The sequence below is a fragment of the Sarcophilus harrisii genome, chromosome 1 (genome assembly GCF_902635505.1).
Source record: "Sarcophilus harrisii chromosome 1, mSarHar1.11, whole genome shotgun sequence".
Taxonomy (NCBI): domain Eukaryota; kingdom Metazoa; phylum Chordata; class Mammalia; order Dasyuromorphia; family Dasyuridae; genus Sarcophilus; species Sarcophilus harrisii.
In genome coordinates, this window is record NC_045426.1 from 253,468,481 (window position 1) to 253,495,907 (window position 27,427).

Consider the following 27,427-nt stretch of genomic DNA (forward strand, 5'->3'; position numbering starts at 1 on the left):
TTGTAGGATCTTAGAGTAGGACAATATAATAAAAGTCCTCAAGTCCAGCTCTCTCATTCTAGCAATGAAACCATTGAGATCCAGAAATGGAAAGAGACTTTCTTTGTATGGTCTTAAATCATTGGTAGTGGCTTTGTATGGTGAATCAGAAACTGGACACTTGTTTGTGACTCTGAGCAAGTCATTAACTTCTCTGTGCCTCAGTTTCCCTATTAAATGAGAGAGGTTGTACTTTTAAATTTCTAAGGTTCCTTCCATCTTATCATCTTATGAATGCCGGCAAATCTTCCCTCCTTTCCTACTCACTGCCCTTTGCATTCCTTTTTGTTCCAAAATGTTCTTCATTTGATCAAAATTAAAAGTACCCCAAGGTATGAAAATATGGAAGAGGAGTCAGGAGTCTTTGACTTGATTTGAGTTCTCCTTCTTATCACCCTAGGTTCCAGATCTGCCCTCTCATGGAATCCAACTAGAGGCTTCACACAAAAAACTTTTTACCCAGATTTTCCTGCATTAGCAGCTTTCCAGAGGAACTTTTTCAGTCCTAATCCCCTGTTCACCAGATTCCCTAATTTCAGGTAAAAACAAAGATTCCCTCTCTTCCCCTGAACCCCCTACACAGAAATATATTGGGGGCCATTAATAAGAAACACAAGTTTATCTTTATTTGGGGGATAAAAGGATTCAGATCCAGAGGAGCTCAATGCTCCCCATTCCAGGGGACCAAAGAAGGGAGATTGAGGCTCTGGAGGTCTCTACTCCTGGTCCTTGGCATCTCCATGAGTGATGACATAGCAGATATTCTTGTAGTCCACGTTGCCACCTACATCTGGGGGGAAGGCTGCCCACATGTTCTTGATCTGGGATAGGGACAAAACAAGTGATTGAGGAAGTCATCTTCCATAGGAACCTCCTTCTTCTCTCTCCTCATCTAAATGGAAAAGCTTTCCCTCTTTCTTTTCCTCAATTTTCTTCTTCCAAAAAACTTACCTCCTCCTGAGAGAATCGGTCACACTGGGTGGTGAGCAGTTCTTCCAGACTGGAGAGAAAAGACAAGTTATAGGGAACAAATCAGTTTATTTTGGATAACAGTGGCTATCTCCTTACCCAAAAAATAAAAAAAAATTATAGATGGAAAAATCTGGGCCTAGAAACATGGAGCAGGGAATGAAGGAGAGCATGGGACCTTAGAGATAGGGAGAAAGCTGCCCATGAACAGACCAATAAGCCTCTACTCACAACTGCTTCTTGATGGATCCCTTGCCCTCTGGGTCCAGAACTTTGAAGGCTCCAGTGATCACATCTTCTGGATCAGCACCTGGAGACAGGGAAAGCTGGAAGCTAAGTTCCCATGTTTTGGGGACAAGAGTGTATTTCTCGGGGGAGAGTCCTGGAGCCCCAAAGAGAATTAGGTAAAAGGGGTAGTATGTTTACCCAAGACAATTAAACCCACCTTTTAATTTCTCTCCAAACATGGTCAAAAAGACAGTGAAGTTGATGGGTCCACTGGCCTCCTTCATCATGGCATCCAGTTCCTCATTCTTCACATTCAGTCGGCCTATGGGGGAGATGGGGAAGGGGATGGTTTTCAAATTGTGCTCCTGAGAAAGGCTGGCTAATAGGGTGTGTAGGGAGGAAGCTGGTAGGACAAATAAGCTAGACAATAGGATTCTGGGAAGGTCCAGGAATGAATACAATGACCCAGGCATGGGTCCCACCATTGCCAAGAAATGGTTGTGTAATGTTGGGCAAATCACCTTTCTGCGCCTTTGTCTTCTCTGGAAAATGGGGAGATTGGACTCTGTGATAATGTTCCTTCCAACTTTAACTAATATTCCTACTAACTTGGACTCTATGAGAAGCTGAGACAGAGGAGCTAAGTCAAGTCTGACAGACAACAGTGGCTACCAGAGACTAAGATAGAGAAGGCTAAGAGGCTTGGTTTTTTTGTGTTTATATGATCAGGACTCAAGGACCAAGGGACAGAAGCAGTCTTACCCATAGCTGCAAAGGTGTCCCTTAGGTCTTCCTTGTCAATGATGCCATCTCGGTTTTGGTCAATGACAGTGAAGGCCTAGGAAGCAAGGAGATTGTTGAAGAAGAGGAAAAGAGAATCTGGGGGGTTCTACCATTTTCCTTCATTCCTAGGACTCAGCAGCTCCCCGCTTCATTCTCTGTTCCCTTCCTCCCCCCACCTCAGCCCAGCTGTCCCCCTGCTAAGTTAGCCCCTGGGGACCAAGGAATTCTCCATCTCCCTTTCCTTTCCTTCATCTCTATCCCTATTCTGGGACAGGTGCACATTCCAGGGAGGGGCGGGGGGGGGGGAAGAAAGGGGGGAGAAGAACTCAGAGTTGGAGGAAATCATGTTGATTGACAGCTGGGGGCCCAGGACACCTGGCTTCATGAGGTAGCCTGCCACCAGGCCGTCTCACTGTTTTATCACTTCCCCTCATCCCCCTTATTCTCAGTGCCCACTCCCCTCCTCCTTACCTCCTTAAACTCTTGGATTTGTGTTTGGTCAAACATGGAGAAGACATTGGAGCTGCCACCCTCTGCTGCCCTTCTCTTGGCCTTTTTGGGTGCCTGAGGGGAGAGGAGATGGGAAGACAAAAAGGTTAGATGCCTGGGACCTGCAGGCTAGCAAGCTTAGTGAAAAATCACTGGAGAATCAGTGACTATAGAGTAGAAGGGAAGGGAAGAAAGCTAAAGTCCTCGGTGCAGGAGTGAGCTTGTGGGGATCTGAGCAGAATGACTGAGTGCCTCACCCCTTGATTATTTATGGCCTCTATTGTACCCCCAAAGTGATAGCGTGATAGTAGTAAAGATGGTGGTGGTGATGGGGCCAGGAGATCTGTAAGGAACATATTACTGGCAGGAAAATAGGGTTACTCAAACCTGTGCCTGGGACAAATTTCCTCACTCTCCTCTTCTCTCTATCTCTGTCTCTGTCTCTCCCTCCTCCCCCCTTTCTCTCTCTCTCTCTCATTCTCTCTCTCTCTCTCTCTCTCTCTCTCTCTTCTTTGTCTCTTTTTTGTTCCTTTCTCTTTCTAACTTTTCTTTTCTCATAGAGACAGAACTCTTTCCCTTTAGTTGGACAGAAAGAGTGATCAATTATCTGTTCTTGACTAAAAGCTGACTCTGTGAATCTGGCTGGTGTAGGACCAGATCAAGATAGATGATGGGGAGAAAGGCTCAGTTATCTCCAAAAAACTCAGACCATGGTTATTAGCCTAATTCTTTGTTATCAAGGTATCATAAGAATGTTTCTGCCATTCCAGTATGCTCTAATACAAGACTGTATTCTGAAGATTTGAGAGGAGGAAGAGAATAGGATTAGAGCTGTACTTCAGGGACCTCTTCCACTAGCTTTATGACCTCGAGCAAATTATTTTCCCTGGGGAAAATAACAGACACTGAGACTAGATGGTCTATTTAGAATCCCTTAAACCCTATTATTTCACTACCTAGGCTGTGGATTCTTCTGGTTTTGTGTGTGTGTCTGTGGGTAGGGGAAGTGTAGTGAAGATTTCATGACAGTCGCCTGGAGTAACGTTTGACTAAGGTCTTTGTTCCTAGAATAACTCTGAAGGAACTGGATTTTCTTACAAAAGTGAAGGTGGAGGTGGAGATGAGAGGGAATTGCCAATCACATCTGGTATCCCTATCTTGCAGTAATGCTGATGGGGTTTTTTTCTGATCTTAGAAGTTAGACTTGGAAGAGGTCAACTTCTCTGACTCAACGTTGGCAGGTCAAGTTGGCAGATTCTGATGTCTTAAAGCAAACACTATCCTGCTATTTATAGCTCTATGATCCTCCAATCTTAAGGTAATATTAGAGGGGGGGAGTGAGGTAGGAATTTCTTCTAAATGTTACGAAGACAGTTACTGGAATACCTTTAAATACATCTATTCTTGAGGGAACACTGAGAGTTTTACTAGAATATATTTTCAATGTAATATTATTTGAGTAGATTTCTTTGTCTTTTTGGATGGGGTGGGTGAGGATGGAAGTGGGAGTAGATTAGTAGGGGATGTTTTATCAATTTTAATTGCCTGCTCTGTTGTTCACTCACTATTCAACTTTAAGCAAGTCACACTATGACTCTCTGAGCATCAGTTTCTCTATCAGTAAAGTGAAAGGGTTGGATTAGGTGATCTTAAAGGTTTTTTCTACCTTTAACTGTTTGATACTTCATCATGTTAGGGACATTCCTCTCTTTGTTACATCTTTTTCTAGGAGGTTAAACTTTTCTCCCTTGATCTCCACAGAACCATCTTTTTAGCTCTCACTTCTTCAAAAAATGTTCCTGTTCTTCCACAGAGAAGTTGTCCTTAATTTAATAGAGTTGGGGAGCTGTGTCTGGAGGTCTTAGGGTGGGGAAGGGGTAAGAGATGTCACTTACCATATCTTCTCTCTATGGGGTTGGGTGACGGCTCTGGTGGGACGCTGGAAGGAATCGGAGCAGAGTGACAAGGTTTGGACAATTCCTCTGGGGTTATATACCCCACCCTGGGGAGCCTTTAACATACCAGGGTAACCTTAGCCGAGTCTTAGAGTTGGGAAAGGGAGGGGCTGGATAGAAAAGGAGCCAGGGGCCAATGTGGGGGAGGGATGAAGGGGGGGGGAACAGATGGCTACCCAAGATACCGAAATAGCTCCAGCTCACAGGCTTCTCCTTTCTTGGAGAAGTGAGGGGGAGGGAAGCAACTGGAGATGGAGGGAGATCTTAGGGTTGGTTCTAACTCAGGCATGGGTCTTCGTGAAAGACGAGTGTACCAGTTGTAGGGGTGGGGGGGGGGGAGAGGCAGAATAGGGGGTGTGGCAGATAAAGTTAGGATGGGATGTTTTTTTCTCCCCCAGAAGCATAAAGGTTCTGGGGGACTAGACTGAGGAAGGAATGAGAAATCAGGGAGGTCATTGGCTTCCTGGGAGGTAAAGGAGATATGAAAAGGAATAAGATACAGTCCCTTTCTTAAGGAGTCCACCGGGAAGTAAAACATTTTCATAATAAGGATGAGCTAACAATACCAGGATGTTATGCTAGGTACCACATGTGTGTTCCCAACAATAAACGAAGTTGAAATATAAAGGAAGAAAAAAAATCATTGCAGGACTGGGTAATCTAAGAATTCTCCATAGAGGAAATGGGATTTAATCTGGGCTTTGACAGATAGATAAAAATTAGAAGGGTCAGGAAAAAGCATTGCAAACTGGGAGACCAATATTAGGAAACATGCCAAATCTGAACATGTGAAGATTCCTAGTGCCATAGTGGATAGTCCCGGGATTTGGGGGCAGGAAGAACTGAGTTCAAATTTGGCCTTGGACACTAGCTGTGTAACTCAGGACAAATCACTTAACCTCTCTGAACTTCAGTTTTCCTCATATGTAAAGTAGGGATAATAATAGTTATCTACCTCTCAGGGTGTTTTTTGAGGAACAAATGGGAAGACATTTGTAAAGCATTTGACACATGGTAGGTAATTAATAAATGCTTAATCCCTTCCCTTTCTTCAGGAAATTGTGAATAGTTAGGCTAGGAAAGGAAGTTAGGCCTAGAGGGCCTTGAGTAATAGGCTGGTTCAGACTTGATCCTATGGGTCACAGGGATTTTCTGAAAGTTTGTGAGCAAGAGAATGTTCAAAGCTGTTCTGACAAATAATTTGAAAAAGTTGTTCTCTCTTAGGTAGGGGAAAGGAGACCTGAAAGCAAGGATATAGTGACCCCACTCCCACCCCCAAGAAAAAAAATCAGACACTGTGTGGCCAAGGACCAAAAAGATGAATGGCTAATGAAAGAGAACATTTAGGGGGATGACACAGAACCTGAGAACATAATGAGGGCCCAGCAGTTTAGGGGACCCTAAAAAGCTTGTCTCTTCTGCAAGAACTTGCCATTCTGGGGAATGCTCCTTGCCTCTGAGAATGCCCCTCCCCCTGTACCACGCCAAGTGCCTCCAAGACATTTTCCTTTCTGGGCACTGGGGATAGTCCACCTGTTGTCTCTGATGGGAGGGGGGGAAGGAGCTACCTAAACTTAGCACCAGCTGCCCCCCTGCTGGCCTCCTAACTAACCCTCCCCTCCCACCCTATCCCCTGACCCCAGGGCCCCACTGCTGAAGAACCTTATATGGTCAAGTGGGACCCAGAGAGATGGGGAGAGGGTACTTAGCCCATGGGTGGGGAGAGCAGAGACAAATCATTCCTGGGGTCTATAGTTCTGTCTTTATGGTATCTAAAAAGCAGGGCTCCGGGCTTCTGGCAGAATGGAGACTCAGAAAGAAATCAAAGGAACATTGAATTTCCCAGGTTGGACGCGAGTTCCAGAAAAAAGGAGCTCATCTCAGGGAGAGATTAGGGGGAACTGCAAGGAAAGGCGAGGAGACTGAACAGACAGGGAACTGGACGCTTGAGTTCTGGGTAGCGTGCCAATTGCGGACACTGGCGTTCTAGGTGCAAAACGGGCTCCCAGAGTGCTCATGGAGGAACTCCAGGAGGACCTGAAATCTAGGGGCGCTTGATGCTCTGGGTCCTGGATAAAAAAATGAGATACTTTAGAGAAAGCTCAAGGCATTGAGTCGCTCCGGAGGATCTCAGAATGGGGTTTGAGGGCTGGGAGAACGGGATTACTGGGGGGGGAAGTGTGAGGGGTCCGGGAAAGTCGGGTGGGGAAGGTAAGAAATGCTGAGAGGACTGGAAAGCCGACCGCCTTGGATAAGCGGGACTCAGGGAGAAGGGGCTCGAAGCAGAGTGATTGCGATTAGGGAGAAGGGCCCGGGGGAGGTGAGGATCAAATCGAGACAAAGATCGCTTATTAAGCGGCCTGGAACCGCGCTGAGCGCCGGAGACGACCCACACGGCCAGGAGGGACGGACTTGGATTTCTAGAGGGGGAATGTTCCGGGCTAGAGATTCATTCCCTCAGGGGACACGTTTGAAGCTCCCACTGTGTGCAGAGCGTTCCCAGGGGACGAAGGGCGCAGAGGGAGGCAGGGATGGCCGAGGGAAGGGAGGAGGGCGAAAGGAGGCGGCGGGACGTTCTCCTGAGCCGTCCCCGACTGTCACCGGCCGGGCGCTCTCGCCTCACGCCTCACGCCACCCGCCACGGACTGTCACCGCCCGCCCCCTCGGCCACCACTCCCGCTGGCGGCCGCGGGACCTGCCGGAAAGAGCCATTGGTTGTCACAGTTGTCAGTTTCTCTCCTCTGCCCCTGGCTTCAGAGCACGCATTCATTGGCTGAAAAAGGGAAATCCCTCCTACACTTAGCCCGCCCACTAGCGGTCATTCTCTGGTCGGCTTCTCGGGAGGACCTCGTATCTTTAAAGCTTTCTATTGATTATACTTGCCGTCAGTCACCGCCCACACATGACGTCACATCTGTCAATTTCGGTCCTACTATTCCTTTCTCATTGGTTCACCCGGCTCCTTTTCTCCCTGATAGCTCGGAAACTCTGGCACCTACCTTTTCCCCTTCAAACTCCACCCCTTCCTTTATCCTTCCGCGGTCAAACTCTCGCTAACTTTTTTTATTGGCCAACCGTTGCCAACACCCTTTTTTTTAATTGGCTACTTTCTTCAACCCGCCTTCTTCCGCTTTGTCTCCCATTTTGGTTGGTTTCTAAAGCTTTGGCTTCACAGCCTCCTCTTCCTCTTCCCCGGGATCCCACCTACTTTCCCCTGATTGGTAGAAGTAACACTCTCCGTCTTCAATGGATTGGTTAGGATCCCCTTGAAGGCAGACTTAGGGAAGGTGAGGTGGGCGGGATTACACTTCACGCAGGCGCTAGTAGTTTGACTGGAGCACTAGTTGGGGGGGGGTGGAGAGCGCTCCGCCCAGCTCACGATATTGTGCGCAGGCGTGAAGACGGCCGCCAGCCTAAAGGGGGGAGAGAGTGAGCGCGCGAGCAAGGGTGAGCGGGCGCGAGCCGGACCCCAGCGAGGCGCCAGCCCTGTGTGGCCCCCTCCTCCCCCTCCCCTCCCTCCCTCCCCCTCCCTCTCACTCCTGCTCGGGCGCCCGCCATCTGGCTAGGCCGCGCCCTTCACCCTCTGCCCCCTCCCTCCCTCCCTCCCTCCCTCTTTCCCTCCCGGTGGGTGGGGTGGCTCCTCCCCCAGGCCCAGCCTCCGGGGAGGGGGATGTGAGGAGCACCTCGGAGCGGGGCCGTCACCATGGAGACAGGCCCGGCGCCCTTGGTGGCCCCCCCACGCCGCCATGGCGCCTCAGTGGCCCCCTCCCCACCACCTCGGGGCTCCCGGGCTGGGCCTGTGCTGGTGGTGGCACCGGGGCCCCCAGTGACCACAGCCACCTCCTCTCCAGTCACTCTGGTGGCCCCCGGGGAGGCCCGGCCGGCCTGGGTGTCCGGCAGCCCCAGGCCCCCGCCTGGCATCCCCGGGAGCCGGCCGCCGCCTCCCCCAGCCCCTGCAGGGTCACCGGGGCCGGCTGGTGGCCCAGGGACCGGTGGCAGCACGGTGGTGGTGCTGACTCTGGAAGCTGTGGCTGCAGCTCCGGCCTTGGGGCCGGATCCTGACCCCAAACCCACCAGGGAGATGAGGACAGACGGCCCCAGCACCACTGGAATCCCAAGGACAGAGCCTGGGCCGGGGGCAGCCTCTGAACCTCATGGCAGGCCGGCGGCCCCAGGAACGGTGATGGCAGGAGGAACAGCGTTGCCCATCAGTGCTGCGACCCCCGAGATGGGGAGGGAGGCAGCAACAGCAACCTCGGCGCACTCGCAGACAGCCCTCGGAGGCGGCTCCCTGGTCCCCAGCTCAGCGAGAGTGACTACATCGGAAGTGCTGGCAGCATCGAGACTGGACCAGGACACTGGATTAGCCGACTCGGCCCTCTCAGGAGCACCTGTGTCCGGGACAGCAGAGGATGCAGCTCCTGTGCCTGTTGTAGCAGCTTCTGGTGCGGTGACGGCCAAACCGCCTGTTGCACCCAAACCAGGAGTGGTGGTAGCTTCAGGAACAACTGGACCAGCTACTATTGTAACGGCAGGACTGACGACAGATGGGCTAGCTGCTACAGGGACAGTGGCAACAGGTGAAACAGTGGCAGTGGCAGGCCCAGACGCTGAGGTGCCACTGGGGACAGGAACAGAGTCTCTTGCGGTCTGTGAGACTCCAGTCGCCATGGTAACTGTGACCCCAGCCCCTGAGCCAGCTGAAGGTTCCCAGGACCTGGGCTCCATGTCTAGCTTAGGTCCTGGAATTCAAGGACCTCGGGGACAGGCCCCAGACAGCCTGAGCTACCTGGACTCTGTGAGCCTCATGTCAGGGACCTTGGAGTCCTTGGCAGATGATGTGAGCTCCATGGGCTCAGACTCGGAAATCAATGGGCTTGCCCTTCGCAAGACAGACAAATACGGATTCCTGGGGGGCAGCCAGTACTCTGGAAGCCTGTGAGTACTGGGGACCCCGCGGGAGTATGGTATGGGGAGAAAGGGCCCTTCAGAAGAGATGACATTTATAAATCCTGTCCTTTCCATAGTTCCGCCTATTTGGAATTCAGTCTTAGACAGTATTAAGTTTAATTCAAAACAACTTCAAAAGGAAGTTTAGTTCAATTAGACTGATCATTGATCAGTAGTGTGTGGTGAAGCATGGTGGGGTAGAAAGTACTGGGTCTCCAAATTGGATCATCTGAATTCTAGTTTCATTTCTGCTCCTAACTTGACAAGGCATTCAGTAGTCTTTGAGTTTTGTCTCATCTGTAAAAAGAGGGATTGCAATAGGTTTCTAAGGCCTCTTCCAGTTCTGATAGTCTATGATTCTCTAATATTGAAATCTGGCCACAGGTAGGGAACCAGTTCTTATTGGTCCAAGGGTTAAATAGCCAGTTAAGACTAGTATTAGAAATTTAGTTGGATTACAAGCTGTGATGGAGATTATTTTTATTCAGGCAAGGAAGTCACAATGCCTTTAGTGTAATTTAGGTGACCAGGGATTCCTGATTTTAACCTGAAGGGTGGGGCCAGGCTTGATGGAACCAATTCCATGTTCTTTACTTCCTTCCTGTCTTGAAGTGGGATGGCATAAGAAGTATAAAGGGATGGAATGTGATTTAGGAGAAGGTGAACGTTGAATGAAACTTTTTTGAGTGAGGGAGCAGGGACTTCTAGGTTTTCACAGGAGAAAGGGGTAAGAGTGCCTCTCCATTTCCTCATCTCTCCAGGCCCTGCCCTTTTTCCTAGTTCCCTTGCCTCTTATGGCCTGAGTCACTCCCTCCCAAGGTGTGGGGTGTGACTGCTATGACTCCTTCCTTCCCTCTCTCTGGATCCTGGTCATCCTTGTTCCCCTTCCTACCACATAATGGAATGACCCCTGATGCCTCCATTCCCCTGGGCTAGGTCATCATGGATATAATGGTCTAACACCTAAAGATTAGGGTTTAAAAATGGGAAGTTGTGGAATCTGAGGAGATTTGAAAGGGAGAAGTTTGAGGGTTTACTGAAGAAAGGATGGAGAAACTTATGGTTGGTGTGACATCAGTTGAACTCCTTTTCCTTTCTCCCCCAGGGAAAGTTCTGTCCCTGTTGATGTGGCCCGTCAGCGGGAACTAAAATGGCTGGACATGTTCAGTAACTGGGATAAGTGGTTATCTCGTCGATTTCAGAAGGTACTTTAAATGGGGAGAGCAAGGTCAAAGTTTGATACCCCCTTCTCCTCTATAGGCCTACAACCTTCCTATTCCTTCCCATTTCTCTGCCCTTAAACCTTCCTAGTAATAAGGAGGGTGGGAGAAAATAAAAAACATCTAGAAATCTTTGAGGGAAAATTATGTACAAGAATAGGATTAGCCTAGCAGATTGGATAATATATTGTGCTGTGTGTTGGGGGAATGAAAATGACATATCTTAAATATATAAACCTGAGGCACAAATGCTTTTATTTTACCTGACATTGGGATAACCTGAGGGCCAGCCCTGCTGAGAGCTGGAAACTAGATTTTTTGATGAGTCCTGAGGGGATGATCAATCTGATGATGGAGCATCTGGGTTTATTTAGGCTGAATAAAAGTCTGTTCTCATGTATGTCATCTTTCCCACCCATGTCTCCTTTCTGCCAGGTGAAGCTTCGATGCCGGAAGGGCATCCCCTCATCTCTTAGAGCCAAAGCCTGGCAGTTCCTGTCCAACAGCAAGGAACTCCTAGATCAGAACCCTGGTAAATTTGAGGTATGGATGGCAGCTAGTTGTCAGGAGAATATTTATTTTGAAATGTTCTGATCAAGTCAAGACTCTTCTACTACCAAGGGTTGGAAGAAGAATATAGAGAGCTTTCCCTTGAATGTGCGTTGGGTGGCGGGGATTGCTGCATAGAGATATAACTTCTTCCATTTCATTGAAGGAGCTGGAGCGGGCCCCTGGAGACCCTAAATGGCTGGATGTCATTGAGAAGGACTTGCATCGACAATTCCCCTTTCATGAGATGTTTGCTGCCCGAGGGGGTCATGGGTAAGATTTAGGGGTGGATGACAGTCAAAAAAGATCTTGGACAGAGTACATTCAGCAAAAATTATGACATAGCTCAAGAGCTCTTTTGTTCAGTGTTATGCAGAAGGCAAAGATGGAAAATATGATTGGTTTCTGCACATAGTCTAGTATGGAGGAAAGACAAACAAATTAAAGATTAGAGTGTGATTAAGTGCCACAAGAAAGATACAGACTGCTGACGAACTTCTGGCTAGAAAATTAAGAAAAAAAATCTTAGAAGAGCATTTGAGTTGAGCGCCAAAAAATAGGCAGAATTCTGATTGGTAGAGAAGGGGGAAGGCATTCCTTGTAGTAGGGATTTGGTTTCTTTTATAAATTTAAATTCCTTTTATCTATAGTAGGAACAATTCAAGCCAAAGAGCAGAAAGGAAAAAACTAGACGTTTTGATATGTTGTACAAAGTTTAGTTTGGTTGAAGTACCTGAAGGAGGGGGAAAGCACACAAAGCTGGAAGATAGGTTGTGGCTTGAGAACCAGACAGAGGAATTTGGACTTTTTTTTTATTTTGTGAGCAGTGGGAAGAAGTCATTGAAGGTTTTTGAGTAGGTGGGTGGGTGGGAATGACACAATTATAGCTACATGTTAGAAGATTAATCTGGTAGCTGTGGATGTGTGGCACAGATTTGAGCTGAGAAGAAGGGCTAGAGTGGCACGTGCTGTAGGCAATTTCTTAGGAGGTTTGGGGCAGTCTGAACAGATGTCCTCCAGAACCATTGAATTCCAGTTACCATGGTAACCTTCTTCCCTTTCCCATGCCTGCAGGCAGCAAGACCTCTATCGAATCTTGAAGGCCTACACCATCTATCGGCCTGATGAGGGTTACTGCCAAGCCCAGGCCCCTGTGGCAGCTGTGCTGCTTATGCATATGCCTGCTGAGGTCAGAGAGCAGGGATAAGGGATCTAGGGTTGGACAATGGGGGGAGCTACAGTCTCCTATAATACTTTGCTTGGGTTCAGAGAGCTGACTGGACCTCTCCAGAAACCCTGGGTGGAAAGAATGGGAGTGACCACAGGGCTCTCAATCAAATGGGAATGGGGAGTGTTCAGTTGTGCTCTTCATTACTCACACATTCATTCCTGTTTTCCTTTGCAGCAAGCCTTTTGGTGCTTGGTACAGATTTGTGACAAATACCTTCCTGGCTACTACAGTGCTGGGCTGGTAAGTGACATTTTGGCTTCAGAAAGGGTGTGGAAGCAAGGCCAGCTGGAAGGGAGAAGTGAGGAGAGAAGAGGTCAGAGGGATGTTCACTTTGCTGTTTCTGCTCACTATTTAGGAGGCCATCCAGCTGGATGGGGAGATCTTCTTTGCGCTTCTTCGGAGAGCTTCCCCTCTAGCTCACCGACACCTTCGGCGCCAGCGCATTGATCCTGTACTTTACATGACTGAGTGGTTCATGTGTATCTTTGCTCGTACTTTGCCTTGGGCCTCAGTTCTCCGTGTCTGGGACATGTTCTTCTGTGAAGGTAGCACTTTTAGCCATATAATTCTTACTCAAGTTTCCTTTTTGGGACTTCTGTCTTATTACTGTTCCATCTGCTCCTGTCAGAAGGCAAAACTCTCTCACAGAGGAGCCAGCTACTTAATGTCATGTACTGTCATCACTGATTCCTTTTATCAAAGTGGTTTCAAGAGTTTTCTAATCTCATCATAGCATACCAGCTCTAAAAGATAGGGTGAACCTTGAGAGTGGGTACACCTCCATATTGAATAGGTTTCTCTTAGTTTCCTCTTCCTGTTAGTTGGCTGATATTGGTACCACTCCCTTCATAATCCTGATCATTTGATAGATGCCCTTGGCCCAGCTACCACTGAGAGAACTACAGACTGTCCCTGGGTTAAGTTGAACAGTTCCCTTCAGAGCACAGTAGTTTCCATTGCTAACAAGGCCATCATCTTCCCATATTTGGAGAGTGTCACCTAGGCCTTGCTATTTTAAAAGGAGTAAGAGCTTTTGAATCAGCTAGGTCTTCACCAGCCTCCTCTATCCTCTCCTAACCTCCAACATCTAATCTTTCCTCAGGAGTCAAGATCATCTTCAGGGTGGCTCTGGTGCTTCTTCGGCACACGCTGGGTTCTGTAGAGAAGCTTCGATCCTGCCAGGGAATGTATGAAACCATGGAGCAACTGAGGAACTTGCCTCAGCAGTGCATGCAGGAAGAATTCCTCGTGCATGAGGTGGGCATCTCTTGCTCTATTTTCCCAGCGCTCTCTTTATTTCCTGGAGTCAGCTGCCTGAGTCCACTCTTCCTGAGACTCTTGTGTCTCATGCCCTACTCTTCTTCTTTTAGGTAACAAACCTCCCTGTGACAGAAGCCCTGATAGAGCGTGAAAATGCAGCTCAGCTAAAGAAGTGGAGAGAGACCCGGGGAGAGCTGCAGTACCGACCATCCAGGAGACTCCATGGCTCAAGGGCAATCCACGAGGAGCGAAGACGACAGCAGCCCCCCCTTGGCCCATCATCTAGCCTCCTCAGCCTTCCAGGCCTCAAAAGTCGTGCCTCCAGGGGTGGAGCTTCTTCCTCCCCACCACCTCCTGTTCGAAGAGCCAGTGCTGGCCCTGCCCCAGGCCCTGTGGTCACAGCTGAAGGGCTTCATCCCTCTCTGCCCTCACCAACTGGAAACAGCACACCTCTGGGACCGATAAAGGAGAGCAAGCGACAAGAGAAGGAGAGGCAGAAGCAGGAGAAGGAGCTTCAGAAGCAGGAAAAGGAGAGACAGAAACAGGAGAAGGAGAGACAGAAACAGGAAAAGGAAAGGGAAAAGGAGAGGCAGAAACAAGAGAAGAAGGCTCAAGGACGAAAGATGTCCCTTCGACGGAAGGCTGATGGTTCTCCACCCCCACAAGATGGAGGAGATGGGAACTCAGCAGCCGGGGCACGACAGGACGCTTACTTCTAACCTTCTCTCCCTTCCATGCTGGGGCTGGTAGGGGTACTGGCTTCCCTTCACCGAGATGAACTTCATTACCTGCCCTCTTCACTCCCTTGACCTTTCAGACCCAGGGAGCCAGCCATAAGTCTCCTTTCATTCTACTTGGTCAGTGATATTCTCTCCTAGAGAAGGCTGTATTTCTCCCCATCTTGCTATAAGCGGCCACATCTCAACAGGAGCAGAAGGAGCTAGTGCTGTTTTCCCAGATCTCTCGGCGGGCCTTGTTCCATGAACTGGAGCTGGCCCGATAATTTCCTCAGCTGTTGCTGGGCCCTTTCCCCAAGCCAGCCCTTTCTAGTGGGCTTGAAACCCCAAATATTAGCAGCATTTCATGAGACAATGTGGAGTGAGCCCCAAGTCCCTCTCCCCCTTTCCCTATTCTACTCAACCAGTGTTCTTCTTTTCCTGACTCCACAAGTTTCTCCTTTACCTAACTAAAGTTGTTCTTTCCCCAGGAACAATTGATTTCTCCTTTCCCCCCTCTTGCTGAACTAACCTCTTCATATCTTCCAGCATGAGTGGATTTTTGAAGATGGGCCTTAGCTATTTTTAAATTTTCACTTTTGGTGGTTCAGCTTCCCACTTCCACAAGGAGAAAGCTGTGTGAGCCTCTCCTCTTCCCTTAAGCCTTAACCATCTCCCTACATCTCCCCTCTGTGCCAGACTAGGAAGCGGAGGGGCCTCTCTATATTATATATATATATGAATATATATATAATATATATATCTGATGTCTCTGCATTGTAATTATGTACACAGGACCCTGGGGGGGTTCTATCTCCACTTCCTCTCTTGCTCTGTTCACTGGTTGGTTAATTTAAGGGGAGTTGACCTGCAGCAGGAAGGATCCCTCAGCTAGACTGCTTGCCTTTCAGTCCCATTTCTAGCTGCTTTTCCTCATGTACTCTTTTCCACTACATCTACCAGTCTCACACACCTGTCTCATCCTTCTCGGGCCCTTTCTAATTTTTTCCATGATCAAGTCTTCCCCATTCTCTCCCCCTCTTTTGTTCCTTGAACCTCTTGCTCCCCTTTGGGTTGGGCATCCTCTCTGTTCTCTAAGGGGGTGGGGGGGCCCTCATGTTTACATTCTCTTTCTGCCCCCTCACTTTCCCTATTGTATTGTCCCCCTTCCCCCACAACTGTACAGAGCTTTGTGGAACCAGGAAAGAACAAATCTACTGTCCTGCCCTATACTTGACTCTCGCTTGGTTATTTTTTTTTTTTTTTTTGGAGATTGGGACACAAGGATGGAATGGGATGGGTGTACAATAGACACTGATCAGACAAGTGCTTAGCTTTGGGACTTTTATTGAAGTGTGTTTCCAGGCTGTGTGAACCCCCTTTGTTTTGTCCCAAAACAACTGTCAGTCCCAGATGTCCCTTAAGAGAGCTCTACACCTGCCATATCATTCTCTCTCCCAAACCCAGGATTCTGGTTCCTCCTTCACCCAAATTCTGTGAGGTCCACTTGCCTCCTGGCGGCCCTGGACCTGGCAAGTGCCTGAATCTCTTCCCCAAAGCGTTGGTGCAACTCCGGGAAGCCAGAGGGAGCTGGAGAGCAGGGGAGGCTCAGAAATAGCTCTTCCTGTGGTGGGGATCGGGGCTCCACTCCAGCCTCTCGGCACGCTCTTTGATACTGCTCCTGTAAGGGCTGCAGGAGCTCCCACAGCTGGCTCCATCCTGCCCAAACCAAGGCTTGAAGCCAATTATCGAAATCCTTCTTGGTCTCTGCTGCCAGTTTGTAGCACCGGCCACCTTCTGCGGAGGCCAGGATGGTAAAAGCGTAGAGCCCACTGGTACTGGCTCGGGGCTCCACCCGGCAGTTGTCCAACAAAATGAGGCCCAGGGGACTCCGATCCCCTTGGTGCTCCAGGTAGTAGAGGAGATTTCCACGCAGGATAAACCAGCGGCGTTGGTAGCTGGGATTGCGGGTCCCCTTCTTCAGCAAAATTCCTTCCTGATCTGGGGCCCGGTCCCCTGTTCCCCGAAGGTAGCTGAGCACAGGTTTCCGGTGCAGTTTCATGGTAGCTAAACCTGAGAAGGGACCATGGGTTCAAGGAAGGTGTGGGGGGAGGGAGGAATCGTGGGGTTGGTGAAGCAGGGATACAGATTTGAGTGCCGGCTGTGTACGGTACTGCCCGGGGTTACTCTGGGGAAGAAGGCTGTCCCTGCCTTCATGGAAATATATCCCAATTACACGACAGTTTAGTTTTAACGTCATAGTAACTCTCTGAAGGTCCCGACTTGTTTTTGGTACCCCCAGTGCTTGAGGTGTGAGGGAACAAGGTAGTCAGTGGAAAACCGAGCCCTGGCAGGGCACTTCGGCGGGGGAGCACTGGGCACCCGAGGCTGCAGTGTTATGGGATGCAGCTGCAAAGGAAGCCGGTGCGACCTGGCCTAGGACGTCTGGGCCTACCTGAGAGCAGGGGGCTGGAGGATCCCTCCAGGCTGGGACGGTGGGAACAGGTGCAGGGGCGGGGCGGCCGTTTCCCTATCTCTTGGTGGCTCACGCCCCACCCCAGAAACCAGGAAATCCTCCCGGGGACCGGCCCCAGGCCAGGCCCAAGTACAAAAAGACTTCCTCCTGGGTCCTAGAGGGCGCTAGATTTTCAGGGGAAACTGGAAGTGGTTAGAGAATGGGATTTCCCCTAGGTTTTCCTTAAAGTGACAAAGTTGAAAAATGTTCCTTTCCTCACAAGAAAGCTGGAAAGGGAGAGAGGCTGGTGGTTTTGCAGAAGGAAGAGCGGAACCCTGAGACCCCTTTGCTTTCTGATTCAAGCTTAGGCAAGGGCAATGGGGTATGCGCTTTTCTCGCTGGCATTCCCATTTGTGCCCCATTCCTTTTGTTGCGTCCCTTCGCGGCACACAAGATATCCGCCCTCAATCCTTCTCCAGCCCAATGTATTTAGAAGGAAGAGAAGCTACTTCCGACCAGTTTGTCGCAACTTCCGCCCTCACTACAGTCTGTCCCTTCGCCCACGGAGAATGATGTCAACCACATGGTTTCTAGGTGCTTATTTCCGCCCTCTTTCCCGACAGTCTTCCGAAGCGAGAGAAGTACTTCCGGGTAGTTTCTGAATCTCTTCCGGTTGACTCCCTGGATGTAGCCTCGGCGATAGCGTTCTTTTCCCCCCTCCCCGCCCCCTCCTCCCCTCACCTCCTCTCCCCTCCCCGGAGCCCCAGGTGAGGGCGCGCACGCGGAGTGAGCCCCGAATTCCGCGGGGTTCCATCGACTCCCTGCGCATTTCCATATTAAGGGGAGGAAGAAGGGGCGGGGGCGCTTGTACGGGATGGACGGGGAGTTGAGGCGGGTTTGGGGTAGAGGTGTATTGAGGAGCGGGGCTCCCGACACTGGGCCCCGAATCCTGGAAGGGCCCTCGGGTTGGAAGTGGGGTGGCAGGGTGGCGAGTGTGCGCGGCCTAGGGGGCTCGCCGGCTCGAGACCGCTGCCCTCTGTCGCCCCCAGCGGAAGAAGACGCACATCTTCTGGGGAAGGATGCGGGCCCCCGATGTCGGGGCAGGGACTCCCCGCCGAGCAGCGGCGGTGGGGCCTTACTGGCGCCCTCTCCCCTCCCCCATCTCCCAAGTCAAAGGAGCTCCGGTCCCGGCCCCTTCCTCTCCCCGCCCCCGCCAGAGCCAGGGCAGCTAGCTCCCAGCACTCGGATGCGCGCTCTGACCTCCTCCTCTCCCTTTCCTTATTTGCTCACAGAGACTAACTCTCCCCGGGTCTGAGGAATAGTGCCCTGGAAGTGGGAAAGTGGATTCTGAGCTCCCCAGCCCCATTCAGCCCATCCCGCTGTTTTAGGGCTCCCTGACCCTGGGGCTCCTTTTTGGTCAGCTCCTGGCAAGGACCTGATCCTGCCCTGCAAGGCCCACCATGCCCAAGCGGAGAGTGACCTTCCGGGATGTGGGAGCTGACGAGGACGGAGAGGATCTCCCCAAAAAGAAGGTGAGGGCGTCAGAGGCGCGGGTTTCCAGGACACAGGATGGAGAGGATCCCTCCAAAAAGAAGGTGGGGCAGGGCTGCAATGCCCGAGTTCCCAAGGGAGCGGGCTTGGAAGGGACCGAACTGCACTGGACTAAATTGCATTTGGGGCTGCTGCATCTAACCCTGTTTTCTGCCTGTAGCTGGTGGATCCTGTGACAGGAGCAGGGGGTCCTGGGAGCCGGTTTAAAGGCAAGCATTCTTTGGACAGTGATGAAGAAGATGAGGATGAGGATGGTTCTAGCAAGTATGTCATCCTAGCTTCAGAAGATGTGGAAGGTGAGGCCATGGCGCCTAAGGGCTCTATACTCTTCTCCTCACATCCTTCTCAGCCTCAGGCTTGACTCTTGAAAGCCCAAGGTAGAGTCTTCCCAGAGGATATTTTCAATAAACATTTATTAAGTTTTGGCCGGTGCCTAGTATTGTGTCAAGATGTAGTGGGGGAAGGCTGGAGGATAATATATTAAGTAGGATCTAAGTGTTGCTTCCCTTTTTCTTGCCCAATTCTGGGTATCTGTTCATCCAGGTCAGGAGGCGGCCACACTCCCAAGTGAGGGTGGTGTGCGCATCACACCCTTCAACTTACAGGAAGAAATGGAAGAGGGCCACTTTGATTCAGATGGCAACTACTTTCTGCACCGGGATGCCCAGATCCGGGACAGCTGGCTGGACAACATAGACTGGGTTAGAGCCCCTAGGCCAGAAGACTTAGGTCCTGGCTGAGTGCTATATATATATGCTTCATTTGTGAAATGAGTTAGGGACCAACAGAGAGACGGGGGTGCCTGGAGTGGGGACTGGGGCTAGGGAGCAGTATAATGACCTGTCCTATCTTATCTTAGGTGAAGATCCGGGAGCGCCCTCCAGGCCAGCCCCCTGCCTCAGAATCGGAGGAAGACAGTCCTGGCCAGACACCACTGGGCCCTCAAGCCCTCTTAGAGGGTCTCTTGGAGATGTTGTTGCCAGGGGAGACAGTTGCTGGGGCACTCAGGCGGCTAGGTGCCAGGAAGGGTGGTAATGGACCCCAGCGGCCAAATTCCCCACAACGATTAGACCGGCTCTCAGGGTTGGCTGACCAGATGGTTGCCCGGGGTAACCACGGAGTGTACCAGGAAACCAGGGAACGGCTAGCTGTGAGGCTGAAAGCGCTGGGGGGCCCCACACCCGGGCTTCCAGACACAGCACCTCGTCCTGTTCTGGACATGTTTGCTGAAGAGGTTGGGGAGGGGGAGCTAGAGACCCCAACCCCAGCCCAAGGAGGAGGTGAGGGTTGAAGACTTGGAATTGTAGATTGCTTTCAGGGAAATGGAGTTGGAAGGTTATAGAATCTGACAAGATATCAGAAAAAGACTGAAAACTCTAATGATGTGGGAACCATGTGTGTGGGGGTGTGTGAGGCAGAGCTAAATGGAAAAAGTGTGGGACCTGTGGATAGATGGGATTTGAGTTTGTATGGGGGGATGAAGTGTGATGGGAATTATAAGGGGAGACAGGGATAGATTATGTGTAGGGAGAAAACAGGTGGGGTAGAATGTACTTGGGCTCAGGGAACGGGGCAATGTACCTGAGAAGGCTTTCTCTGGTTGTCTTTCTAGAAGCAGCTGCCATGGGAGATGGCTTGGCTGATGTGATGTGGGAATACAAATGGGAAAACACAAATGATGCAGAGCTCTATGGGCCCTTCACCAGTGCCCAGATGCAGGTAAGAATTCTCTCCCCACCCAGACTTTACCCACCTCTCCCCCTAATTCCTCTTCCCTGTATTAGAGATATTGACCACCAATATCCCTACTCAGCTCTCTTCTTTCCTTTCTCCCTAGACCTGGGCAGATGAAGGCTATTTTCCAGATGGTGTTTATTGTCGGAAGTTGGATCCCCCTGAAGGCCAATTCTACAACTCCAAACGTATAGATTTTGGTCTTTATTTCTGAACCTGTTTTTATTTTTGGGGTAGGGGAAGAGGGCTGGGGAAAGCATTTTCCAGGCTATGCCTTCAGGAGGAGGCCCTGGGTTTAGTCTGGAGATTCTATGGACCTTAAATGGGGTGGGGAGGATGGCACCAGAGTTGGGGGGCCATATCCTGTCTCAATAAAAATCTCTAGTTGTGTAAAAGGGCTGTCCAATGTGGAGGGAAGGGAGTGGACGTAGTTGCACCAAGAGCCTGATTCCCCTTTGCTCTTCATCCTCGAGAGGTATTGCTGCCTCAAATTGTTCAGGATGGACTTCTGTTCCTAAATTACAATATCCTGGTCTGTGCTAGGCCTTCCTTCCCCTTTTCCCTTCTCACTTCCTTACTACCCCAGATCAGGCTTCCCATAAGATCAAAGGAATGATCCTTACAAGGGCTCTCCATTCAGAAAAATCCCTGGACTTCTATTCTGACTTTGCTACTGACCAGTGTGTGATCATGAGCATATATATATATATATGTATATGACAACTTCCTCTTCTCTGGGTCTGTGTCCACATTGTGAACCTGGATTTAGTACCATGTTAAAGGATCCCATGAGAGTCCTGAGCTTGAGTCAGGATACTTGGGGTTTGAATCTTAAACTGTCAGCTATAGATCTGCCTAATTCTATCAAGTTTCTTCCCTGAGCCTCATTTTTTTTTTTTTAATCATAAAATGGGGATAATCATACTACCTACCTCACAGGGTTGTTGTGAGGAATGCACTTTGTAAACCTTAAAGTGCTTGAGAAATGTGACTTATTGTAACACTTTAAGATGCTTTGTCAAGGAAATTTTTTTTTTTCCATTTTCTAATTTGGGTCAGATATGGAAGATTGGGGCAGATGGAAGGGGAAAACGGGGAGGGAAGAACCTTAGGATATTGAATGTTAGATTGAAAGAGACTTCAATGACCTAAACCAGTCCAGTTTCCTCCTTTTATAAATTTTTAAAAAAGCATGCGGAGCAGGGAAAGGGTTTGCCTGAGGGTTATTCTTGTAAGTCTTCCAGAGTTGGACTTAATGCTTCCAGTCAGTCTACCTCATCCTCCTCCTCCCTTGGCCAGAAAATGGTGGTCCCCTTCTGATTAAGGGCCTCCTGCTTTCTGAAAATGGTGGGGTGCAAACTCCTGCCTCCTCTTCGTTTTCACCTCCAACTGTAATAAAGCCTCAATTATATCGCCGGTCAGCTAGCCCAAAACTTCTTAAACCCCATATGGGGTAGTTTAATGGAACGTGGGAGTCATGAAATTATAATTTATTATTAGTAAATGTTTAATTTGTATGTCTATTTTATATACCTATATACCTGGGGTTTTATAAAAATTTCTGAGGCAAATAAATGAATTTCTCAAGTTATGAATGGAAAAAAGTTTAAGAAGTCCTGAGCTAGCCCAGTAGGTTGCATTCAGTCAGCTAACATGAAGTGAAGCAAGCAGTCTTTGCCTTAAAAGAGCTTACATTCTTCTGGGGGATACAACATTACACAAATAAATACACTTTCTATACAGTGTAATTGGGAAGGATGAGGAGTTGGTACCTGAGCTCAGCCATAAACAGTAGGGTTCCAGAAGTTAGAAGCAAGCACGAGAATGTCCTAGGTGTGCAAGTGTAAGACGGATTATGTTTGGGGAATGGCAAATAGGAATAGTGAGTATGGAAGGTTAGTCTGGGGCCAAAATGTTGGATAGAGGGGTTTGCTTTATCTAATAAAGAATAGAGAACCATTGTAGCATCACAAACAGGAATGAAAAACATAATCTACGATGTCTTTAGGAAGATTACTTTGATAGCTCTATGGGAGTAGAAGGGTGTTAATTGGTGAGGGGAGAGATCCGGAAGCAAGGAAACCAATTTGGAGGCTATTTCTATAAAGGTGAAAGGGCATGGAAGCCTGAGCTAGAAATATGGATCAATGTGGAAAGGCTGACAAAACCTTAAAATCAATTGAATGTTGGGGTGGAGAGTGAGTGGCAAGTGGTACATGATGATTCCAAGATTGATAAGCTGGAAAGGTTATCATCAACACTACTCTGTATTTACCCCTCCAAAAAAAAAGTTTCTGATCATCTCTGATGATGCCTGAAATTTCACCATTGTTGGTACTTTCCTCTATTTTTTATTTATTTTTGTTTCATTTATTCCACTTTTTAAAGGACCTCTTTGCAGTATTTCCTCACATTCACCTCCATATATAAAGTTGTTATAAGTGTTCTGCTCCCATTGGACTCCCATGGTCCTCTTCAAGAACTAAAGACAAAAAAAACCTTTGTGAGTAGGAGTAGGAATGGCTCCACTGATGACCTAACTGGCACTGGCAATTGGCAGTACAGCTCTTTTCCTTCTTTTCTCTTTTTTTATGTCTTTCTTATTTAATTGTAATTACTGATTAGGTGTTGCTTCAATCAAACTGAAATCTGTTAAAGACTTTAACTTAAAAACACCAGAGTGTCTCACTATCCAGGGACATTTCTAGTTATCCTGATTTATATCTTGCCACCAGACTCAGAATGGCTCTGGAGGAAAAAATGAAGCTGGTGATTTTGTGTAGCCCTCATTTAAAAATTCAGTTCATTTCATGTCATGGCATCTCCCTGATTTTATGATCATCTTCAAGAATGAAGGACAAACAACAATAAGTACCTTAGGGCCTCAGGTTCAGACTTTGGACTTAAACACAGTGTTCTGATGGGGAAAAAAAATGAAGGTTTGGGATAGGGATAATGGTAAGAGTTGAGGAGGCATTGTTTTTATTTATTTAATAGTACACTAGAGAAAATATTTAAACAAAATATTGTTTATTGGGCAAGATGTATGAGGCTGTTAAAAACCTAGCTAACCTTAGCTTTTCACAACTCCTTTGGAATTGTGCTTTCAGAGTTTTTGCTATTTTTTATAGCTGTATTTTCCCAACATTGAAATCTTCAGGTAACCAACAGGCCTACCCTATGCTAAGTATTAGAAATACAAAGATTTTAAAAAATGAGTTGGGGCAGTTAGATGGCCTAGTGGATAAAGCACCAGCCCAGAAGTCAGGAGGACCTGAGTTCAAATTGGCTTCAGACACTTAACACCAGCTGTGAGACCCTGGACAAATCATTTAACCCCAATTGCCTGCAAGAAAAAAAAGCCTATCCTTGCTAAGTTAACTTTAAAAAATGTTTTTTTTAACGATGTCTTTTGTTTTCTATAACACCATAATTTTATGAAGTATTCTCCTTTTCAGTAAGCTATGTTATATAACATTTTTTTAAAATAAGAAAGTAAAATTAATTTTAAAAATGTTATTAGAGCTTTTTATTTATGAAATATATTCATGAGTAGTTTTAATTTTTCAACATTGACCTTTGCAAAACCTGTTTCATATTTTCCCTTCCTCCCCCCCCCCATGGCAGTTAGTCCAATGCATGTTAAATATGTTAAATCCAATATATGTATACAAATTATCTTGTGCACAAGAACAATCGGATCTAGAAAGAAAAAAAAAAAAACTTGAGAAGGAAAACAAAAATGCAAGCAAACAACATAGAGTGAAAATGCTGTGTTGTGGTCCACACTCAGTTCCCATAGTCCTCTCTCTGGGTGTAGTTGGCTCTCTTCATTACTGAACAATTGGAACCAGTTTGGATCAACTCATTGTGAAGACAACCACGGCCATCAGAATTGATCATCATATAGTCTTGTTAATAATCTGGTTCTGCTCATTTCACTCAGCATCAGTTCATGTAATTCTCTCTAAGCCTCTCTGTATTCATCCTGTTGGTCATTTCTTACAGAACAATAATATTCCATAACATTCATATGCCACAACTTATGGATATTATATAACATTTTTTAAAAAGACAAAAAGGGTGTGTGTGTGGGGGAATCAGCATAACGAATTAGTACATATCAGAAAATATATGCATTACACTTTTCTGGACCTCCTACCTTTGCAAAAGTTTCTTTTGAAATTTCTTCTTTTGAATCATGTTTGTTCTTAGGTAGTATATGCTTTTTTTGTGTGTAGCTCTTCTTTCCAGTTAGTTATAGTCATGTGCGTCTTGGCTCTGCTTACTTCATTCTTCATCAATTCATGTAGGTATTTGCATCCTTTCACAATTTATAATTTCTTATAGCATAGTAATATTCCATTACAGTCATGTACCACAATTTGTTTAATCCTTTCTCAATAGGCATCTACTTTGTTTCCAGTTCTTTGCTCTCACAAAAAGTTCTTATAAATAGTTAATCCAATTAAGTTCTTCAAGTATAGCTAATAATAGAATCTCTGGGTTAAAGGGCATGGACATTTTAGTCACTTTATTTGCATTGTATAAAAATGGTTTTCAAAAATAGTAATATTGAATCATACACAACAGGGAAGCTTACCTTCCAGGTAAACTCTTTGAGTGCCTTAGACCTTCCCAGTTTCTGAAATGACTTGGGCCCTGGATTCAGAGATTGTCCACTGAAAATGGATGGCCTAGTTTCTGCTCGCTCTTTCTCCCTTCACCTCTTACTCTTACACTACTTATAAGAAGTGGTTTTTAAGGATTTACTTAACAAGGAAGAAGAGCAGAAGTTAAGAAATAGTACACTAGAGCAAAGGCATTGGGTATTACAAGAAAAAATCTGCCCAATCTCAGATTGAGTAATTATAAGGTATCCATTTCTAGTTTGTGCTTTCTTGGCCATGGGCTCCTAAGATAGTGATTTTCTATCCTAGAAGACTCCCATTTAGGCTCTAGGAATTGAACTAATTGCTTCACACTAAAAATTCTAGGCTTTGCCTCAGACAATCAGGAAGCCTCCTTAATGGATGTCAGGAGCTCTGCCCACATTATTGCCTAATCATAATCTAACACTTCCTTGCTGAGAAACGGCTATCAACTCATGAACAAACTATGCTTTTATCTTTGGTTCTGCATCTCTACAGTTATTTTCCTGACCTTTTAAACATAAGAAAATGGTTATAGAGACATGTTTTTGACATCAATATTTCTGGGATATGCCCACCCTCCCAGAGTCACTCAGATGATAATATCTGCCCCATTAATACTTCTTGATTGAGAGAACACATAAAGACAAAAGATACTGCTTTAAATTCAGCTAGGCTTTAAAATGAAATTGTATTTTATTACAATAACCTCAGCATAGATTCAAAAAATAGTAATATTAGAATATATATTTAATCAACTGCTTAGTTTGTTATACTGAGTCATCTGGTGAGATGGATACCAGTAATCGATCTTTCCCTTTCTCCTTTTCATTCCCAAAGGTCCACATGTTGAGACCAGTGTCCTACAATACTCCCCAGTTTGCTTCTCACTCACTTCAATGTATGATATTGGATAAATTCCTTCCCTTCTCTGGGTCCCACTTTTCCCCCTTACTTAAATATGGTGAGATTGGTTCTGACGTTCTAATGTTCAGGGACTGAGGAATATTTTCTTCAGATGGTGACGTATGTCTCATGTCTCCACTTAGTCCATGAACTCCCAACATAAGGAATGCAGTAACTACATCACATCCTGGGGTTCTTGAATTACATTGAATGAAGTTTGCTCAGATACAATTGCAAAAGAAAGCAGCCTCAGCCTGGCCTGAGCAGTTTGTACTGTGTCCCTTGATTGTATGTACTAGGATGCTACCAACCCATCTGCCCTCTGTGTACCTACATGGATTCTTTAGTCTCCTTCCTACTTATCTGAAGCAGTTTTGATTAATCAGTTTCATCCTATATGGAGATGGAGAAGGTTAGTAGTGATAACAGACCATAATATTTATATAGTTTTAAGATTTTGCAAACTGGTTTCTCTGTGAGGTAGGTAGTATAAGTATTATCGCCTCCTTTTTATAGGAAACTGAAGCTCAGAGGGGTCATTACTTTTCTTTGGGTCACACAGTAAGTTAGGCATAAAGTTGGGCTACACCTTCAGTTACCTCTTCCCAACTGGGGCCTGGTTGCCTCAGGCTACTCATTGCAGGACTCACATCTGGATCCATTAGCTCCTCCTGCTCTCACAGGATATAGCCAGAAGTGCCTTCCAAGATCATCTAGGCCAATGCCCTTATTTTATAGATGAAGAGATTGAAGATTAAGTGACTTGCCCAATGGCACACAAATGATGTGGCAGAATCAAGACTTTAACCCAAGACCTTTGAATCCAAATCCAGCTCAACTCGAGTGCATGGGTACCTGGGATTCAGCTTGTGTTCCTCTCCAGCCCTACCCCAACCCCAGATTGTTCTTTCAAAGGAACGGGTCCTGGTGAAGGAGCTAACTTATCCCCTCTTTTCTCTTATGATCTGGGGTCAGGGGCTGAGCAAAGCTCTGGTACAGGATGTGGCTCATCAACAGTGAGATTTAAGGAGTAGGGCAAGGACCATAAACATAGGAAATGGCCCTCCCTGCTTCTGTTCTCTCTGTATCCCAGTTGGACCCGAGTGGGCCTGGACCCCCATGCAGGCAGATGCTGAAATCATCACTCTAGTCCTCAGCAGAGGCACATCAGCTCAGATCCAGAATGCCCTGATAGAATGGAAAGAGTACTGCCCTCATTAGAGGACCTGGTTTGGGTCCTGCTCCATGTGTATCCTTGGTAGGTCACTGAGCTTCTTTCATGTGTATCCTATTAAGTCACTTAGCTTCATTGGGCTCTGGTTCCCCCCATCTATAAAAAAGGATGTTAGACTGGATGGCCTCTGAGGTCTCTTCCAATTCTAGATTAATGATCCTGTCCTGTCTCCAATGAGCATCCTGTTCTTTGGCTCAGAAGTAGACATTTTGTATTCCAGTTCGAATCCCATTTCCCAGCATGGAACTAGACTTCCCACCAGTTCAGACCTAGGCACACTAATCTTAGCTGATATCTAGCTATCTTGTCATCTTGGACCCAGGAATACCCATCTTCAGCTATATTTGCAGATGGGAAGGAGAAATTATATTGTGGCATTGTGTTCCTTAAACTTTCACTATTGAGAGATGGGCAGGTTAAGAGTGTAGGATTTGAGAATGGAGAGATGGTGGCCCCCTCACAGAAGGGGGTGGAGCTAGGGCCACTTCCTTCCCTGTTATGGGCCC

General features: G+C 47.4%; 4 protein-coding genes across 10 annotated transcripts; 2 read left to right on the plus strand and 2 right to left on the minus strand.

Moving 5' to 3' along the window:
- Positions 1–643: 643 nt before the first annotated feature.
- Positions 644–7,764, minus strand: MYLPF (myosin light chain, phosphorylatable, fast skeletal muscle). Of its 4 annotated transcripts, none has more exons than XM_031940312.1 (8): positions 7,672–7,764; positions 4,404–4,447; positions 2,491–2,583; positions 1,999–2,074; positions 1,454–1,558; positions 1,240–1,318; positions 991–1,039; positions 644–860 (listed from the first exon to the last, which is right to left on the minus strand). In XM_031940312.1, exons 2-8 carry the CDS (start codon positions 4,404–4,406, stop codon positions 756–758), a joined length of 510 nt encoding a protein of 169 aa, XP_031796172.1. In that variant the 5' UTR covers positions 4,407–4,447; positions 7,672–7,764; the 3' UTR covers positions 644–755. The 4 variants fall into 4 exon arrangements, with proteins under 4 accessions (XP_031796172.1, XP_031796180.1, XP_031796163.1 ...); XM_031940320.1 differs by lacking the exon at positions 7,672–7,764 and adding an exon at positions 7,463–7,644; XM_031940303.1 differs by lacking the exon at positions 7,672–7,764 and adding an exon at positions 7,347–7,644.
- Positions 7,765–7,969: 205 nt separating this feature from the next.
- On the plus strand, positions 7,970–15,619 carry TBC1D10B (TBC1 domain family member 10B). Its single transcript, XM_003761601.4, has 9 exons — positions 7,970–9,401; positions 10,519–10,618; positions 11,069–11,176; positions 11,349–11,455; positions 12,257–12,371; positions 12,588–12,653; positions 12,769–12,958; positions 13,516–13,670; positions 13,784–15,619. Exons 1-9 carry the CDS (start codon positions 8,167–8,169, stop codon positions 14,390–14,392), a joined length of 2,685 nt encoding a protein of 894 aa, XP_003761649.3. The 5' UTR covers positions 7,970–8,166; the 3' UTR covers positions 14,393–15,619.
- A 100-nt stretch (positions 15,620–15,719) lies between these two features.
- Positions 15,720–17,461, minus strand: LOC100931818 (sesquipedalian-1). Its single transcript, XM_012542871.3, has 2 exons — positions 16,845–17,461; positions 15,720–16,462 (listed from the first exon to the last, which is right to left on the minus strand). Exon 2 carries the CDS (start codon positions 16,449–16,451, stop codon positions 15,873–15,875), a length of 579 nt encoding a protein of 192 aa, XP_012398325.1. The 5' UTR covers positions 16,452–16,462; positions 16,845–17,461; the 3' UTR covers positions 15,720–15,872.
- A 50-nt stretch (positions 17,462–17,511) lies between these two features.
- Positions 17,512–23,046, plus strand: CD2BP2 (CD2 cytoplasmic tail binding protein 2). Of its 4 annotated transcripts, none has more exons than XM_012542869.3 (7): positions 17,512–17,611; positions 18,137–18,439; positions 18,556–18,691; positions 18,939–19,096; positions 19,255–19,675; positions 20,008–20,114; positions 20,233–23,046. In XM_012542869.3, exons 2-7 carry the CDS (start codon positions 18,305–18,307, stop codon positions 20,341–20,343), a joined length of 1,068 nt encoding a protein of 355 aa, XP_012398323.1. In that variant the 5' UTR covers positions 17,512–17,611; positions 18,137–18,304; the 3' UTR covers positions 20,344–23,046. The 4 variants fall into 4 exon arrangements, with proteins under 4 accessions (XP_012398323.1, XP_003761631.1, XP_012398324.1 ...); XM_003761583.4 differs by having other exon boundaries at positions 18,137–18,376; XM_012542870.3 differs by having other exon boundaries at positions 17,518–17,611; positions 18,266–18,439.
- The last annotated feature ends 4,381 nt before the right edge of the window (positions 23,047–27,427 follow it).